Source organism: Ammospiza nelsoni, chromosome 4, assembly GCF_027579445.1.
Source record: "Ammospiza nelsoni isolate bAmmNel1 chromosome 4, bAmmNel1.pri, whole genome shotgun sequence".
NCBI lineage: Eukaryota > Metazoa > Chordata > Aves > Passeriformes > Passerellidae > Ammospiza > Ammospiza nelsoni.
In genome coordinates, this window is record NC_080636.1 from 20,229,261 (window position 1) to 20,245,769 (window position 16,509).

At 40.6% G+C, this 16,509-nt stretch overlaps 1 protein-coding gene across 3 annotated transcripts in view; it reads right to left on the bottom strand.

Annotated features, from left to right (window-relative positions):
• Positions 1 to 1,003: 1,003 nt before the first annotated feature.
• Positions 1,004 to 16,509, bottom strand: part of MXD4 (MAX dimerization protein 4) — a 39,172-nt gene continuing 23,666 nt past the window's right edge. For all 3 annotated transcript variants that reach the window (XM_059469880.1, XM_059469881.1, XM_059469879.1), the window contains exons 4-6: positions 8,464 to 8,578; positions 5,236 to 5,395; positions 1,004 to 3,816 (exon numbers count right to left, since the gene is read on the bottom strand). In XM_059469880.1, coding sequence (XP_059325863.1) covers positions 3,668 to 3,816; positions 5,236 to 5,395; positions 8,464 to 8,578 — 424 coding nt within the window. In that variant the 3' untranslated portion in view covers positions 1,004 to 3,667. The remainder of the gene's footprint in view (positions 3,817 to 5,235; positions 5,396 to 8,463; positions 8,579 to 16,509) is intronic.

The window sequence follows — 16,509 nt, forward strand, 5'->3', positions numbered from 1 at the left end:
TAATAATGTGTTGCAGAGCTTCTACTGCCAAACCTGCTCTATTCAGAAGATAAATAAATCAGCTGCAATGGGCCTGGCACGGTACAAACTGGGCAGAGAGAGGATGGATGCGAAGGAGGATTCATCCTCTAAATTGCAGCAGAGAATATGCACAGAAAGAACTAACAATTTTAGGCTGGTTTTTTTTTGTGCCTCCCCGTGGTGATGCCAGAGTGCAGGCAGGGAGCTGGGGGAAGCACTAATCCAGGAGCAGTGCAGAGGCGTGCATCCTCTGACACCTGCATGCTGCAAGGGAAAGCCCTTCCTTTCTTCTCCCCCAGGAAACAGGCCAAACCTCAGCGTCCCCAGAAAAAGAACTTTGCGATGACTTCATCTCTCCAGAGCCCCTTTCACAGAGAAGGAGACCTAGCAGCCCTGTAATCTTGTCCCTACTCCTTTTCCAGTGTGGTAACTGCAGAGGAAATGGATGAACTGAGCAGCAGCACCTCCTCGCCTGCTAAAAGCGCGGTCACAACGTGGCAGAGCTGCCAGGGTTTCAGGATTTCATCCTTCATCAGAGCTGCCAGGGGCAGGATTTCATCCTGCACAAATAGTTTGCTTTTTGCAGCCCCACTGTGGGCACAGGTACACTTGCAGACCCACAGGGCACACACACATGTCCAGCTGAGAAAAAATAGTAAAAATAACACTGCATCCCAGGTGCTGTGACCACAGGCAGTGCTGCACTGGCTGCTCAGCAGCAGAACCTAAAAGAATGTCAGAGCCCCGACTGTCCCCACTGCCTGCAGCTCTGCTATGGGGACAGGCCAGCCCCCAAACCTGACCCTATGATCAGCTGTGCCTCTAACGGGGCTGCTGCTGTCCAGGGGCTGTGCCTGAAAATTCCACCTTAAATTGGGCTGTGCTTGAGGGAGAATGACACAGGCAGTATGGTGTCATTTTTCTTTACCAGCGTTAATAGCTCCCAGCTGTAACAACTGAAAAAGTAAAAACAAATAAACCCTTTTTATTTCCACTCAAGATTATTCGAGTAATTTTTATTGAAAATATAAGATCTACAAAGCCATGGATACCCAGCGTGGAAGAACTCATTAAGTTAGCACATTCATCTTTAAAAGGAAAATTTCAGGTTGACCTAAGGTACAATAATGTTCAATTTAAAGTCTCGTTTTTCCTTCTGTAAGTTTCAAATCTCTTTTCATTAGGAGGTTCTGTGCAAGAGCTGCTTGTCATGAAAGGAAACACTTTACAATCCATGAATGTGTTCATTATATAATAAATGAACAGCAACAATATACTAGCCTCTTTTTTTTTTTCCTGTTAACAGTCGTGTGTTAAAGTAAACTCTTTATTTTTTTTCCATGATTTGGAAATTAGTTACATATGCACCAAAGGAGCTAGTAATTTCTGCTGCTTGTCAGCTACACACAATGAGTATATTGCTGTGTGCTTTCCCCAACAATGAGGATTTTAGTAATATGCAAGGTGTATAGAATGTAATACCAAAACCTGCATCACAGAAAAGGTTAATTGTTTTCTTATTCAGCTGCCAGAGTTGATAACCTTAGGCCCCTCCCCAGAGCCAAAGTAGGGGTGGCCATCCATTAGGTTATGTAAATTAAATGTATACGTTTCCTTGTTGGCAAGTTCCAAGCAGTAAGCGAGAGTGCAAACAAGGATCTGTAAGCTGCCACAAAATGTATTCATATTTCTACTCCGTGTTGTAAGAGCCAAAGGGAGGACACGTATGTCAGATGTTGAAAGAACAACTGAACCTTTGCTTTTGATCATTATGGTCAGTCTGTCATGAGGTCTTGTATCTGAATGCTAAAAATGGCACCACACTTGGACATCCCATAGCCTTACACAGTACGTTTGTGTTTCCCAAGCCACTGAGCGCTGGTCTCACAGAGACCCTGACTTTATAAGCTAACAAAAAATAGATTTGGGTGCTGAAGAATCCAAGGGAGGGCTCATACAAAGACAATTAACCCTCGCACCAAAACCTAATTTCATGATTTTACTTAAAGCCACACTGAATCAGTTGTGAGAGGGTGAAGATATAAATACACCTCTCTGCTTCATCCGTAAGAAGGTGGACAACTGACCATTTGAACAGAGGGTCTTGAAACAAAGCTTAGTTGTCCTTTAAACAATGAGAAGGAGAGGCATACATAAATGGTCACCAAGGCACAATATGACAAAGGTGAAGAGTCCCTGAGACTCTGGTCTGGGTCTGTACCATTCCCCTCCTTATACAAGTAAATGAGAACATTTAGGAAAATATAATACAAAATCTCTTACAGGAAATATAGACTACACTTGCTAAAATCACTTCCCTAAAAGTGTTTATAGCTTTTTTCTTTTTTTTTTTTTTCAATTTTTTTCTTTTTTTTTCTTCTTTTTTTTTTTCTTTTTTTAAAAGACCTTCTTTAAACAGATAATGCAAAGACTGGTCCATTTTTTTCTTACCCGGCAAGCCAAGCTCTAATGACTTCACTAAGCAGAAGTTGTATTAAAATACATCTTCATAGTATTGCTACAATTTGGGTAAATATGTTCTGAACAGCTTGATGAGTACTAAATAAACTTTGCTGTTTTACAGCATACATTTTAATTTTTTTGCACTTTTTTAAGAATAGAAAATGCAATTATAGTGTGCAAAAGAAAAAAAATTAATTATCTTCTAGCTGAATACTGTAATTTTAAGCCATGCCTTCCATAAGAATGTATTGACATGTGTAAATAGAAGAGAAGAAAAAAAAATACAAGCAAACAGAGATTTCATTTCCTTGCAAGGAAAGATTAACTATCACAAACTGGATCACTTGAGTTCTGTATTCTTCAGAGAAAGAAATGAAAACAACAACCCATAAAACCACTGAAATGCTTCAAATGTCATCCACTCCACGGTAACAGGTTAAAACTGCCATGTTGCTTTCTACTGCTCCCGTTAACATGGATAGAATGATTTGCTGCTGGTTGGATATTGAATACAAAAAGCAAAAGAAAGTTGAGATCATCCCACATGAAGTCATTATTAGAGCTGGCTTTTCCCCCATTTTGAAGTACAGTAGTGACTTGTAAATACGACCTTTTCTAAAGATCATTTGAGATTTGAACATTTATCTGCCTGCTTCACCCAAACAACAACTGCTGAAAGAATTTACTCTATGGAGCCCACTATACAGCATTCAAAATGTTTTGGGTTTGGGGTTTTTTCATGAAAAAATACCACAAAAAGTAGTTTTCGATTTTTGTATCTCTGAATCACTAACACATTGCAGATTTCATTTATTCTTCCATGTTTGAAAATGGTTTCTGCAAAATCAAAATAAACTGTCAAACTCCCTTACGCCATGCTTCCAACAGTTTGAATTTAATACTTCTTGAATGGAACGACATAATTTATTTCCTTTAATTTGCAGGATGGCTACATCAAGCTAGCTTTAAGTCACAACTGTACCTAACCACAGTTCTCTGCAGCAAACCCATGATTTACAATATCTAATATTGTGGTTACAGTGCAGGGAACCGTGGGTAAGAAACCTCCATGTCAGAGTATTGTGGTTGGGGTTTCCCGGAAGAGTGGCAGTTGACACCTCTGGAATATTCATATATAAGTGCTTCAGTCAGATGGTCCTGAGTTGAGCAGGTAACTCAGGCACTATGAGAGCCTGGCATTCAGTCTGCGGGAATGTGTGTAACCTCCGTCACTCGAACCGCTCTGCAAACTGTAGTGGTCTTCAGCATCACTGGCACTTCCAATACTGTCCATTTCACCTGGAGTAAACTCCATTCCTTCAATATCTACTTCTAAAGAAAACATAAGAAGGCACATTTTCAGAAAGTTGTAGCGACTAGTCATGGGCCAGTGTCAATCAACACCTGAATCACACTTCAGTTGCAATAATTATAAAAAAAATAAGAACTGGCACAGTAATTCCTGAGGAAAGGATCATCTTGTCCACCTGAGAATTAAAATTCCTTCTGTCCTCAGCGACATAAATATACTCCATGACATCAACACCTGTGGCATTCACATTCTCTGAACAGAGAGACATAATTCTCTCTCTCAGTTTTTTTTCTGGAGATGCGCAGTGGGAAAACAATTTTTATCTCTGCTTGCTGCTCCTAGTGTTTTGCGGATACAGAGTGTGTTAAGAAGATTGTTTACCTAAAGAAATTTAGTAATTAGATTCTGGTAGAAATTGTTTATGCCAATTAGCCTATCAGGTCCAAGCTGTGTGGACTGTCAGTCTGCAGACAGACACGAGTTTTTCAATAGTAGTAAGTATAGTATAGTATAGTATAGTATAGTATAGTATAGTATAGTATAGTATAGTATAGTATAGTATAGTATCTCTCTTTAATATAATTGTAATGTAATATAGTATAGTTTTAATAAAGCAATTGTTCAACCTCCTAAATCAATAGAATCGGATACCAATCATTCCTGTGATGGGAGCACCCTGCAACTTTGATAAATACCAAATGTTTTCCCAGAACTGTTCCAACCTGCAGATTGACACTGATTTAGAAAAAAGCCAGCCCTCAGAGTCTGTCCTACTGCAGAACTGTCCATGGTAATTCCAGCCATGCAGGTGTTGGCTGCCCATGGTGTGGCCACCTGTCCCCAGGTAACTGCCCCAAGACCATCCACTCAATCCCCCTGGGCCCTGAAACAGCCAGCCTGAGCCACTGTTCTGCCAGAAAAACTTCCAAATGGGAAAATAAGAAATGGCAACAGCCAGCTTGACAAGCTGTCTTAAATGAGAAACAAATGCACAGAACCCTTGGTGATCATTGCACAGAAAATGTTTTAAAATTTCACAATAAATGATGTGAAAATCATTTATTCACACAAATGAATTAGACTAAATAAGATATTTTTTTCCATGAGAAAATATTATGCCAGCTTTACCAATAATTACAGTAAAAATTCAAAACATTAAATGGTAACTATTAAAAAAACTGCCAAAAATACATGCAGGAAAAATAGCTTTAAAAATACACACAGTATTAACAGCTTCAAAACTGATTAGGAAAAAAAATAATTTCAAAGAATGTGAAAAAGATGCCTTAATTTTTTACTCTTCAAATCACATGATGTTATAATTTTGTCTGGGTTTTGCTGAAAGCATGATTTTAGTTCCAAATGACATTTCCTTGTTTCCCTACTTCCCTTTTCCCCCGTGCTGCTGCAGGCCCTTTGGGAAGGGCTGGCTGAGTTACCTTGTTCAGAGTCAGTGGATATTGTTGATCCCATGCTGTCAGTGCGGATTCGCTCCATGCCCTGCACGGAGAGCTGCTCCAGCCTGCGCTTGAGGTAGCGGTGCTCCCGCTGTAATTGTTCTTTAATATTCAGAGCTTTTCGGTCCTGTTCTTCCAATTTCTTAAAGGGAGAGAAACACAGTGAGCTGGCAGTCTGTACCCATGCAAAAGCGTAAGTAACTTAAGGTCTTCTCATAAATAGTAATTTCAAAGCAATTTAATTATTTTAATTAATTAATATAAAGTTAAATCTAAAATTTCGATTTTTTAGTTAGCATTCTGTAGAGGTCAGTACAATTTTAGCAGACTGAATTTGTTTCACGGTAAAGATATATGGTTACAGGGGAAAAATAATTATAATTTAAAAAACAACCCTCAGAGACTCTCTTGTCACTAGCTGGCATTCCCTGGCTAAGACCAAATTATTGTTGCCTTGGTTGTGGGGAATATTGAAATCATTTTATCAGGCGAAACCAGCATCATCTTTGATAACTCGAGCACAGCTCAGGTTTCAGTGAGAACATAATGCATCTTTAGATGAGTCTCTTACTCCACCTATCACCATAAAGAAACCATCGTGAGCCTCTGAATGTTCTCCCTCCTACCGTAGGCCATGGAAAATTTTAGCATTTAAAATGCTTCATGAACAATAAGCAGCATTAATTATATATAGAAGGAGGAATTTACTAACAACTCTCTTTATTCTTGCTCTTTTTTTTCCTTGAACTTCTCCAGAGCAAGTATGATAATTCTGTGATATCTACAAAGTCAGTGGTATTAATTCAGAATTTCTCGGCAAACAGCCTGTGAAAGGATCCTTCACATATCTACCTAAAATCTCCCCTCTGACAGAATAAAAGCAGGTATTAATTTTGCAAATAAAAAGAATGCTTCACACCCGATAAAATGTGCTGCACTGTTGGTCCAAATACAGTAACAGGAATAAAGTACCTTTTTGTACTTGAACTGAGCCCTTCTCCAAATCACTGCTAGCCATTTAAAAAAACTGACTGCGTAATTAGGGAAAAATTGTAAGAGTATGATGGGATTAAAAGCATGAAGGATACACAAATCAAAACACCTTTTATTATTAAAAAAAATTATCTATCTGATGCAGTAAATTACAGGTTGTAGCAGTAAAAGCACTCATAAGAGTGAGCAGATTTCTCTGTGAGCTGTGTTTACATGATCACTGAGATTTAGGAGATGTGCAGGGACTGAATACAGCTGCTGAAGTCTCCTCCCTGCCATCTGAATGAACCTAGCCTTGGTTTTGTGAGGCGAGCGGGCTGGGACAGTGCACAGCAAAACACAAGCAAAACCCTTTCAGAGATCTTGCTGTTCCCATGCAAGCCTGAAATAAAAGTGTTTGAAAATAATTGACACCCTTGAATAGGGCAGTTTCCTGGCTCAATGAAATCTACTTTCTTCCACCACATTTTAAGCCCCCTCCCAGGCAATACACTCTGCAGATAATCATCATAGGTGGATACACAATGTTATAATAGGAAAAGGGGTTGGTACATCCATGTACACAACAAACCAAATGTGCCCAATTGATCAGACTTCCTTTTCCTGTATTTTCCTGGCTGCAATCCTAAACTCTAACAACTATTTTAGGAAAGAACTCAGTGATTCATATCCAGGAGACTCAAAACCATCTAGTCTTTCAGAGCAGATCTCAATATATGGGGTGTGAGTGTGTGTGTGTGTGTGGGGGTGTGTGGGTGTGTGTGTGAAAAGTTGAGAACTAATAACTGTGCTGAAAATGCCAGCTGGGCACGGGCAAGCTCTGGCAGGGCAGGAGAGGGAGCTGACCTGACAAAAGGGGAGCAATTAAATGCCAACCCAGTTTGGGAAGGTTCAGTTAAAATCTTAAAAAGAAAGTTAAACTTCAGTCTGGGTTTTCAGAAGACGAGTACTTGGTGCTGTGCAAGAGAGATCTGGAAAGAATCTGTTCCCAGCTTTTTTTATCAGCAGCTGAAATGGTAACTGCAGGGCTAATCTCGCACACTCGCCACTTGTAAAAACACTTCTTCAATTTGTATGCATAAGCCCATCATAGGGGGGCAGCCCAAGACAAAAACCACATGCAGTGCCTTTCATGCATGTTAGCCTGAATTATAAACAAGAGGCCAAAATCTCAAATGGTAAAAACAGGGGTTGCCCAGCTGGAGTAAATGTGCTTAGAAGTGCTGAAAAAGTAGCTCTGTAAGCTTGTTCACAAGAATGGTTTTGTGTAGAATAATCTTTATTTCTTCATATGAATCACACCCACTTCTTTAACAGCAGTGAATCTTAAAGCTGTGCATCAGCAGGATGTTCTCCAAAATATTCCAAGATTACTGACAGTGTTCAATTTTGCCTGACACTTTTCTTGACCTGTTTCTCTGTAACACTGAAAAAATGCCAGATGAGTAATTACAGTCCTGGACACAGCAGCAGAAACCTGTTCTTTAACTTTTGCATTTGAATACCTCTTTGTCTTATTTCTGCATATAACCCTGTTCCCTGAAAACAATGACAGTGAAAATGGGAGTGAAGGTGTCTTTGGAGAGAGAAGGCCTGAGAAATAATTTCCTTTGAATTACTTGCGCAAATGTAGAACCTGCACTGCTGCTGGATCATAGGTGAGATTTAAGGCTGTTTTTTGTTTTAAACTTGTAACAAGGGGAGCAGCAACTAACAGGAGATTGCATTCAATTTTTTGTTTCATTTAAATGAGAACCTGGTCAACAAAATGTTGATGGGGTAAGGCTCACTAATAGATATGATATTTTTGATTCCATTATTTTTTTATCATTAATGGATCTGGCTTTTTACATTTTAGTAAATTCAGTACAATGCTACTTTGCTTGGTTCTTAAAAATAAATATATTAATTAAAGAACAGCTTTGATAATTTTTTTTTAATTATAGTGTAAAATAAATTAAATTATAGTGTATTAAATACACTAGTTAGCAACTAAGAAATCACAAAACCACTGTTTTATATATCTGAGATGCTAAATTGCAAACCACTAAACTTTGACACTGTGACTGAAATCCCTGCAAGTAATAAAGGCCAATAAATCCAGAAGATGGGACATATGGATATGGATTTTGTGTGAAAATTTGTTTCCTCTCTATGGATACACATTCTGGAAGATTCTCCCTTGAAAGAAATAAAAACATGGATGAATGTTTTTACCTTGATATGCATCTTAGCTCTTTTCAACAGACTTAGAGTGGTGTGTCTGGTGCTGTCCGGCCCGAGAGGCACAAGCTGTTTTAGCTGTTCCAAATATAGCCGGAGTTTAGCCCGCCTGCAATCATCAAAAACCAAGAGTTGTAGTGGAGTTGCACCCGACCAGAATCTCCTCTATGCAAACACCATCTGTTTGCAGGATCTCTGCTCAGAGCTCGAGTCAGCCGTGGCTTCCTTTCCCCTCCCTTTGGCAGAGTTTCAGACTGAAAGGTCACTTGAAATGCAGTAATGCTGCTTGGCACACTCACACAGGAGGCTCATACCTGTGTTTCAGAGCACTTTGCTCAGCCTGCTCAGTCCCATCTTAACCAAAGGGGAGTATGCTCAGAGATCTGAGACATCCAGGCAGGGCTGCACACAACCTGTGGCTGGGTAAGGCAAAAAACCTGGGATTTTGCTCCAATGCAGGGAATTCTGCAGGCACAGACAGAGCTGTGGGCAGCTGCAGACCCTGATCCCCCTCTCCCCCTTCCTATCCCTGCCTGCTGCAATAGAACACACTCCACCTATGCAAGCCAAGGGCATCCCTGCAGCTCCTCACAGCTCAGAGTTGTTTTCAGCCATGGTTTATCAATGCATTTTAACAGGGAAGTCCTGATGCCCCTTCTCCTCCCTTCTACTGACCCACAGTCCCCTCAGAAGGAGACAGTTCTTCTTCTCACTGCACTGTGTTTTTTATAAACACACAAGAAGAGATGCTTCCAGCCATATTCCTCAACAACAGGGTCCTGATTTCTCTGTTACTCCCTTGCAAGTATCACTACTGCTGCTCTCAACAATCTCTCCTGCACTACTGCCATATCTATCAGTAAAAAGAGGATGAACAAAATACTGTTTCTACAAATATTTTCCAAACTAGAAAGCAGCTGGTGATACAACAGTCCAAGGAAGAGTTGCTTGACCTATCCAAAACAAGGCAGTGGCCAAGCAAAGAACTGCATGGGAGTGTGTTTCTGCAGTTACATCCTAAAGAAAATCTCTCCTGGTTTTGATTCACACCCCTTGAACAGGAATCCACACAGTTCTGCAATGAGAAATGGCTGTGGAAGTGCTTCCATGAATAACTGCTATCCTCCTTTCTGCCAGCCTGTTACAGGCTGAGCAAAGCCATGACCTGGAGCTGGCATTGCCTTCACAGCCATAAGAGGAACTGAAGCAGATCCCAAGAGTGAGGTGAATAATCATCTTTTTCAAATTTGCTCGATGCTGCATGAAGGAAACAAACACTGCAGGGAATTCAACACTTCTGGTCAAGAATAAACTTTTTTTCAACAATGAGCTCAGAACCACAGTCCAGCATCAATGTTTGAAATGGACAAACACTCTGGGGCCCAAACACTCTTCAGCATGGTTTAATATGCACCAAATGACAAATTAAACATTTGTAATTGGAATGATTAGTGCAATGTGAAAACAACCTGAGAATTAATGTTGATAAAATGCAAAGCAAAACAGAATTAACACTGAACAGCAATGACTACATAGTTACACATGTAGTTCTCTCTGCCTATAAATCAGCAGTGTACTAGCTAAGAAACCACAAAGCATTTCCATAAAATTTTAAATTTTTTCTTCAAGCCACTTAGGGAAAAAGGATTTTTGGTAAAAATCTGATTCATCAGAGAAAACTGATGACAGACTTTAGGTCTGGGGTTTGTTTTTAAATACAAGGTTCTAAACTTAAGCATCAAAATGCTTTTATTTAAACAACACCAACAAAGATTAGCTGAAGCATTCACAAAAAGAGCCCAATCAGATCCCCTGAGGCTGCTACTTTAAACTGGAATATCAATCTTTAAAATACTGAAATACTCAAATTAGGGACTACTGATATTTATACCGAAAATCTTAACCAGGCAAATTTTTATTTCTGTGTCTGTAATCTCTAACAACTACCTGGGGTAGTTGCATTTTAATTACAAAAACTTGTGTCAGGGACTCAATTCAAATAATCTTCTTGTTTTCTAGATGGCCTCTGAACATGAGCCTATTTCACTTAGCCCAACCTGGATGCAACTGTACTTAGACTGATGCCAAGAAAGTGGGGACTGAAGATGAAGGAGCATATGGGAAGGAAGAGGAGAAGAATGGTACCAAATAGTAAATAGAGAGGTAAACACCTAGAAATAGAATGAGCAATATACTTGGAGCAATTAGAAGTCTGATAAGGAATATACAGAACTGTTGATCTGAGATTTACTTACTATTAATTCTGGAAAACATTAATGAAACAGACTACATAGTGAACTTATCTGCCTCCTGCTATTTGAGGAAAGTCTGCTTACCACAGGGAGAAGAAAGCAAGGCTTTAGTGCACTTCCTTGCCATCAACTGGGGAATTCACAGAAATATCACCAAGGTTCAGGGGCATGGCCGTGTGCCTTTGTAAAGCACAAACTCTTGAATGTTACCTGCCAGCCCAGTAGAGCAGGACTTTACAGAAGTGACAGGAAGAACATGGGACTGAATCTAAGAAGAGAATTTTTAAGTGACCAGTGAGAAGAATTAAAGGGGCTGAATATTAACAAAACTGCTTTAAGGCTTTTCCAGTACTACCAGCTGATACTGATAGCAGTAAATGTAATAAACACACTTGCTGAAAGACCTCCTCTAACTTCACCTTTTTTTTCTTAAAAGGACTTTTTCTTTCATCTAATTACTCAACACCTATGAATCCATTACAGATTTGAAAGCATAAGCTTTACATAGATCTTTACATAAGTGCAGACATGTTTATGTGACTAATTTGTATATTATAATCGATGGCATAGATTGTGAATGTACAAAAAGAAAACCAGCCCACCACAACTCCTCTGTTACTGGAGTAAATATCCCCACGTTTTTCATCTTGCACATCTTAGAAAAAACTGTAAGAATGTAAGAAAACATTTCAGGCATGTTACATTAACAGATCACACCAGCAGGAACAAGGGACTCAAACTTCACAGCAGATAAGTTGTCTCGTACAGACTCTGCCAGCACTAATTTCTCTCTTTTTCTGCAGGGACCTGACAGCTTTTGCTTTTCCTCAGCTGCCTGTGACCACAGGAGGAGGGAAAGGCACTCACAGAGGTGATCACAGCCAGAGCTGCTTTGTGTTTTGCAGCTCACGCCTTAAATTCCACCTAAAATAATAACAAAAAAAAAGGAAAAAAAAAAAAAAAAAGCAGCCTGGTGTCAGAGCAACAGGGTAACAGTCTCTGTGCATGAAACATGGCTGAAGTTGGGTCATTATGCTCTGCTCCAGCTTCCAACGCCAGTGTGGTATCTGCCTGGACAGCAGAGCTGACAGAAAAGGGCAATTTCCTCACTTCAGGTGGATGCACAGAAATATCCCCCCCCATCACTGATACTGATTTCATCTGGGAAGGCAGGGATCTAAAAAATGCCATCCAAAATCCAAATCAAGCCTGCAGCTCTCTGTTTTGGGTGTAGCCCCACATATGGAGAGGTGCATGGGTGCCCAGTCTGATTTACCACATTGTCCTTTGTGCCAGATGATAAAGGGGTTTCAGGTGTTCAACTCCAGTGTTTCCCCATAAGCAGGTTCACAGCAGGGTCCTCTGAGTGCTTTACAGCTCTTCTAGTGCTTGATAAGCCCAGGCTGGTCAGCATTCCAGGGCAGGGGCCATGTCCAGCAGCTGCCTGGTGGCCCCTCACATTCACATAAAGGACAAAGCCACCTGCTGACAACTGACCCAAAGGCTACCCTTTGGGAACTGCCCTAAACTGGTATTGAATCCACTTAAGCCATGATGGGCAGTAGAGGCAGGGCTTTCAGAGCCCATGACAGAATGAACCCTGGAGCTCCACAGCATGGAGGGACAAAGCAGCAAAAAGGGGTAGTAAGACTTTTCCTACAGAACAAGGACATCCACCAGAAGACCATCACAGGAAGACCACTCACTGACTCTATCCTTGGAGACTCCAGTTTGCTCAAGTGTTTGGCTGTGAAAAGGCAGGTTCACTACTTCTCAAAGAAAGGGCTGCCATACAAAGACATATTAAGATCTTTGACCCTAATCAATTTCATAATTGTGTTAAATGAGTCTATTAAATAATAGTCAATAAGCTTTGCTGCATATCTGAGATCCCAGATGGAAATCCAAGCAGTAAACCAAGAAATGGAATACTAAGAGGCAGAAAAAAAAAAAAAAAGAAACAAAAAAGTCCATTGTTCACCCTGGATAATCTTCATTCCAAGGAAACTGCAACAACTCCAAGAAATTCCTACAACTACTTGACAGACGGTTGCAATGGGAACAAAATACTTCTCTGTAGGGCTGAATAATACAACAAAGGCAATGGCTGTGGATTCAGAGGTTCAGGGTGGACAGTGGGAAACAAATTTTTTATTGGGGCAGTGGTGAACAACCAGAATAGGTTGCCCAGAAAGGCAGTCCTTGGAGATTCTTAAAGATTTACCCAGACAGAGCAATAAACATTCACAGACACATATCCATGTCTATGAACATGTAAATCCAAAATTGCCTGTAACCCTTGAGCATCTGACTCACAAGATTGCTCCTATTCACGTACCAGCAAAACATCCCCAGCTGTGTGGCCTGAACCTGTGCCACTCTGCCTGACAGACTGCTGGTAGGGCTGTGCAGTGACCTGATCCACTGCAGCCTTTCCACAGGGGCTCTCCAGGGCTTTGTCAGGTCCAGCACAGCAGAGACAAATGGCCTGCAGCCATCAGACAGCAGATAGCTGTTCAAGCAGCAGTTGCACAGTTTTTTGACAGCAGCAAAGGTGTGTTTCCTAAACCATTCAAGTATAAATCTACAGGCTTTATTTAGAGGCCAGTGAGCTGCACAAAGCCAGCTGCAAAGGCAAGGTGCATATCCCAAATGAGCTGCTCAGTCCCCAGCATGGCACGCCTCAGCCAAGCCCCAGTGACATTAAATGGCCACAGACACTCATGACCAAGGGTGACATTACTGAGTTCCTGTGAAATGTGTGCCTGTCCATCCTGCCATCCCAGCTGGGCACTCCCTGCAGACAAGCTTCCAACAGCCCTCCATGTGTTTGTGGTGGGTAGCACGGGGTGGGCATTTCCTGGAAGCTGCATCCAAAGATAAACAGTTCCCAGTGCTGGCATTGTGTTCCTGACTGCCAGAGGTCACTTGCTGAAAGTGTCAGATGGACCATGCTCATCTGTTTCTGAACAATTGTGAGCAAGAGCATAAAGCTCACTACAGAGAAGTCAAATTCATGACAAGTGTTCACCTTGCACATCCTCCAGGTCTCACTCCACCGCCCCCATGGAGCACAGGAATGACTCCCCCATGTACCCATTCTCTGCTGACCCAGAGCTGGCTGTAGAAAGGAAGGAGCAATTCTATCAGCAGTCTGTGGGAATCCCAGAACAGTTCTGTCTGGTCCACACCTGCTCCCTGCTACTAGCAGATTGCCCAGTCTGCCAATGGAGTTGTCCTGGCCATACTGGCATCTTAGACATGCAGCATCTCCAGCTGATGGAGGAAGGATCTGGAAGGTTAGGAAATGGCCAAAAAACCACTAAATGTCTGTAATTCCACACTGCATGCCCTGATTTTCCCTTCATGCTGGCTGCAGCAGTTGGCAGGGTTAGACATGATGTTGCTTCCACATGCATAGCCCATCATACCTCTCACCACAGTGCACCACTGAAGCAGGCATGAAACAATGCTGACCTCACAAGCAGGCCCTAGCTGTGCTTTCTGTAGGGTACCTTAGTGCTAAAAACACTTATGTGACTGAACAAACACTTGTGTGACTGAACATGTGTCTGTGTTTCAGACTTCTCAATTTTACTCCACTAAACTGGCTCTGTGTACAGGAGGTTGACATACTCTCAAAGAGATCAAACTCAAGCAATGCAATCACTACAAGCCACACCAGTGAGAATAAGCAATAGATTTGAAATAGATGTAAAAATTAAAAATCTGTCATTTCTGTACATTAACCATTTTGGTCCAAAAACCAGACAGCATCATGCCCTATCACAAAGCAAATTCAGTACAAACTTAATAAAACTAAACCCCAACTTCAAAGACTAGAAACATATTTGAAGTTAATGTAGAAGACACATTATTACAAACTGGACAGAGTTACCTAAGCATTTCAATTTCCTTCTCTAATGTTTCACTTTTTTTTCCACATTCAAACCTATCCTGGTGCTGTGCAATGAAGTTAATACACAAAGGTTTAAATATAGAGCAGTTACTAAATTTTTCATTGTTGCATAAGGACTGTGTAATCTGGCTTAAACATACGCACAGGGTAAAGTCAGAGAAGAATCTCTGCACCAAAAATTCACTTCTGGAGTCAAATGTTATCCAGATACACTATGAACCAAAATAGTCTGGCCCGAGCCCACAACTTTGGGTCAGAGACACCAGCAGTGAACTAATGGTTGTGTTCCCTCCTTAAAGCAAGGTGAATTTATCTCCCTGCCAGACATGAAATTCAGCATAAAATACAGAAGTGAGCTAACAGCAATTGTAAGGCAGTCATGTTTTTACAGGAAGACTCTTCACAGATTTATTTATGAAATGCAAATACCTGCATACAGGGAACACTCAAGTTTTAGACAGAATCAGCAAAGAGAAGCTCAGGATACTTTGTGACATGCACTGGGTCAGGATGAACACTGACAGCATCATTACTCATAAACATCATTATTTCAAAGTTTTTAAAAAATGCAGAAATGTAGCAGTAAAAACCTCCCTAGTGTGACTTCAGGGTTCACCTGCCACCAAGGTAGAACGAGGGCAAGAAACTCTGCAAGTCCTCTGATAGCAGCTTCAATCCCTTCTTAGTGGAGCTTGACACAATAAGGCAACATATTTTAAGGGCTGCAGCTCTTTTTATTCTGTGCACAGTCACATCTAAAGTGGAGACATAATTTTGCTGCAAATTGTTTTAATGGTACTGAAAATTTAATATATTCATATTATTTTGTGTAGCTCTGGATATCATGGCCACATATGCAGTGTTGGTAATCATGTAATTATATACCCAACTCTGCTTAGTGGAAGCTGGTACTTAAACATACTTGCCTCGCTCCTCTTTAAGCTAACACTTTTATTAAAGTGTCAGGAATTACAGATTTACACCTCTACAAGACTTTTTGTAAGCTACCAAAGATGACTCTGTACTAATTAAAACACATTTGTTTACAAAGGCATTTAAAGAGATTATTTATAAGCTTCCAGCTTACGAAATCACAGAAATTCAATCAGATAAATGGTTCTAAAGAAACCTATTTATTAATGATTCAGACAGTATTTAGCATATCTCCAGCAAAATATTAAACATAATAGAAGATAACGGCCGTCCACTGCAATAAAAATTCATGTTTCTTTCATATTTATTTCACTCAGAAACACTTTTAATACTTTATTCTCTACAAAGGATACCTCAAATACTTCTTTTTTTTCTTGAGGATGCTCTAGCTCACACTTGAGCTGCACAATCTATTTCAACTACACAACAAATACGCTCTAGTGAAAAGGAAAGAAAACCTCTTAGTATTAAAGCACTGTACCATAGCAAGGCACCCCGTGTGCAGATTGCTCTGAGATGTGTGAAAAGCTTGCTCACAGCCGAGTGCCTTTGAGTCAAACCCAGAAAATGCAGTCTTGCTCTTACAGCAAACCTCTTGGCTTTTTATTGTCCAAGGAAAGATAAACCAAACGCCAGGAAGCTGAGGGTCTTTTTCACGGTAAAAACAAATGCCTGAAGTTTGCCCACTGGTGAAGATTCATCCAAGTATTTTTTGTCTGTGTCTAACATCTTATAGGGTCTCTGCAACTAAATTCTGCAGTAAAGCCCACATGGAAACTAACAGGGAGGAAGAGCAGTGAGTGCCTAATTGCAGTGATTGTTAATGAATTAAATGCAACAACCCTGAAACCACCTGCCTTATTTACTGTGGTATTAACTGTATTCATCCTCAATATGCATTTCCAGCATGCTGAATATTTGTGTGCATCTGCTCTG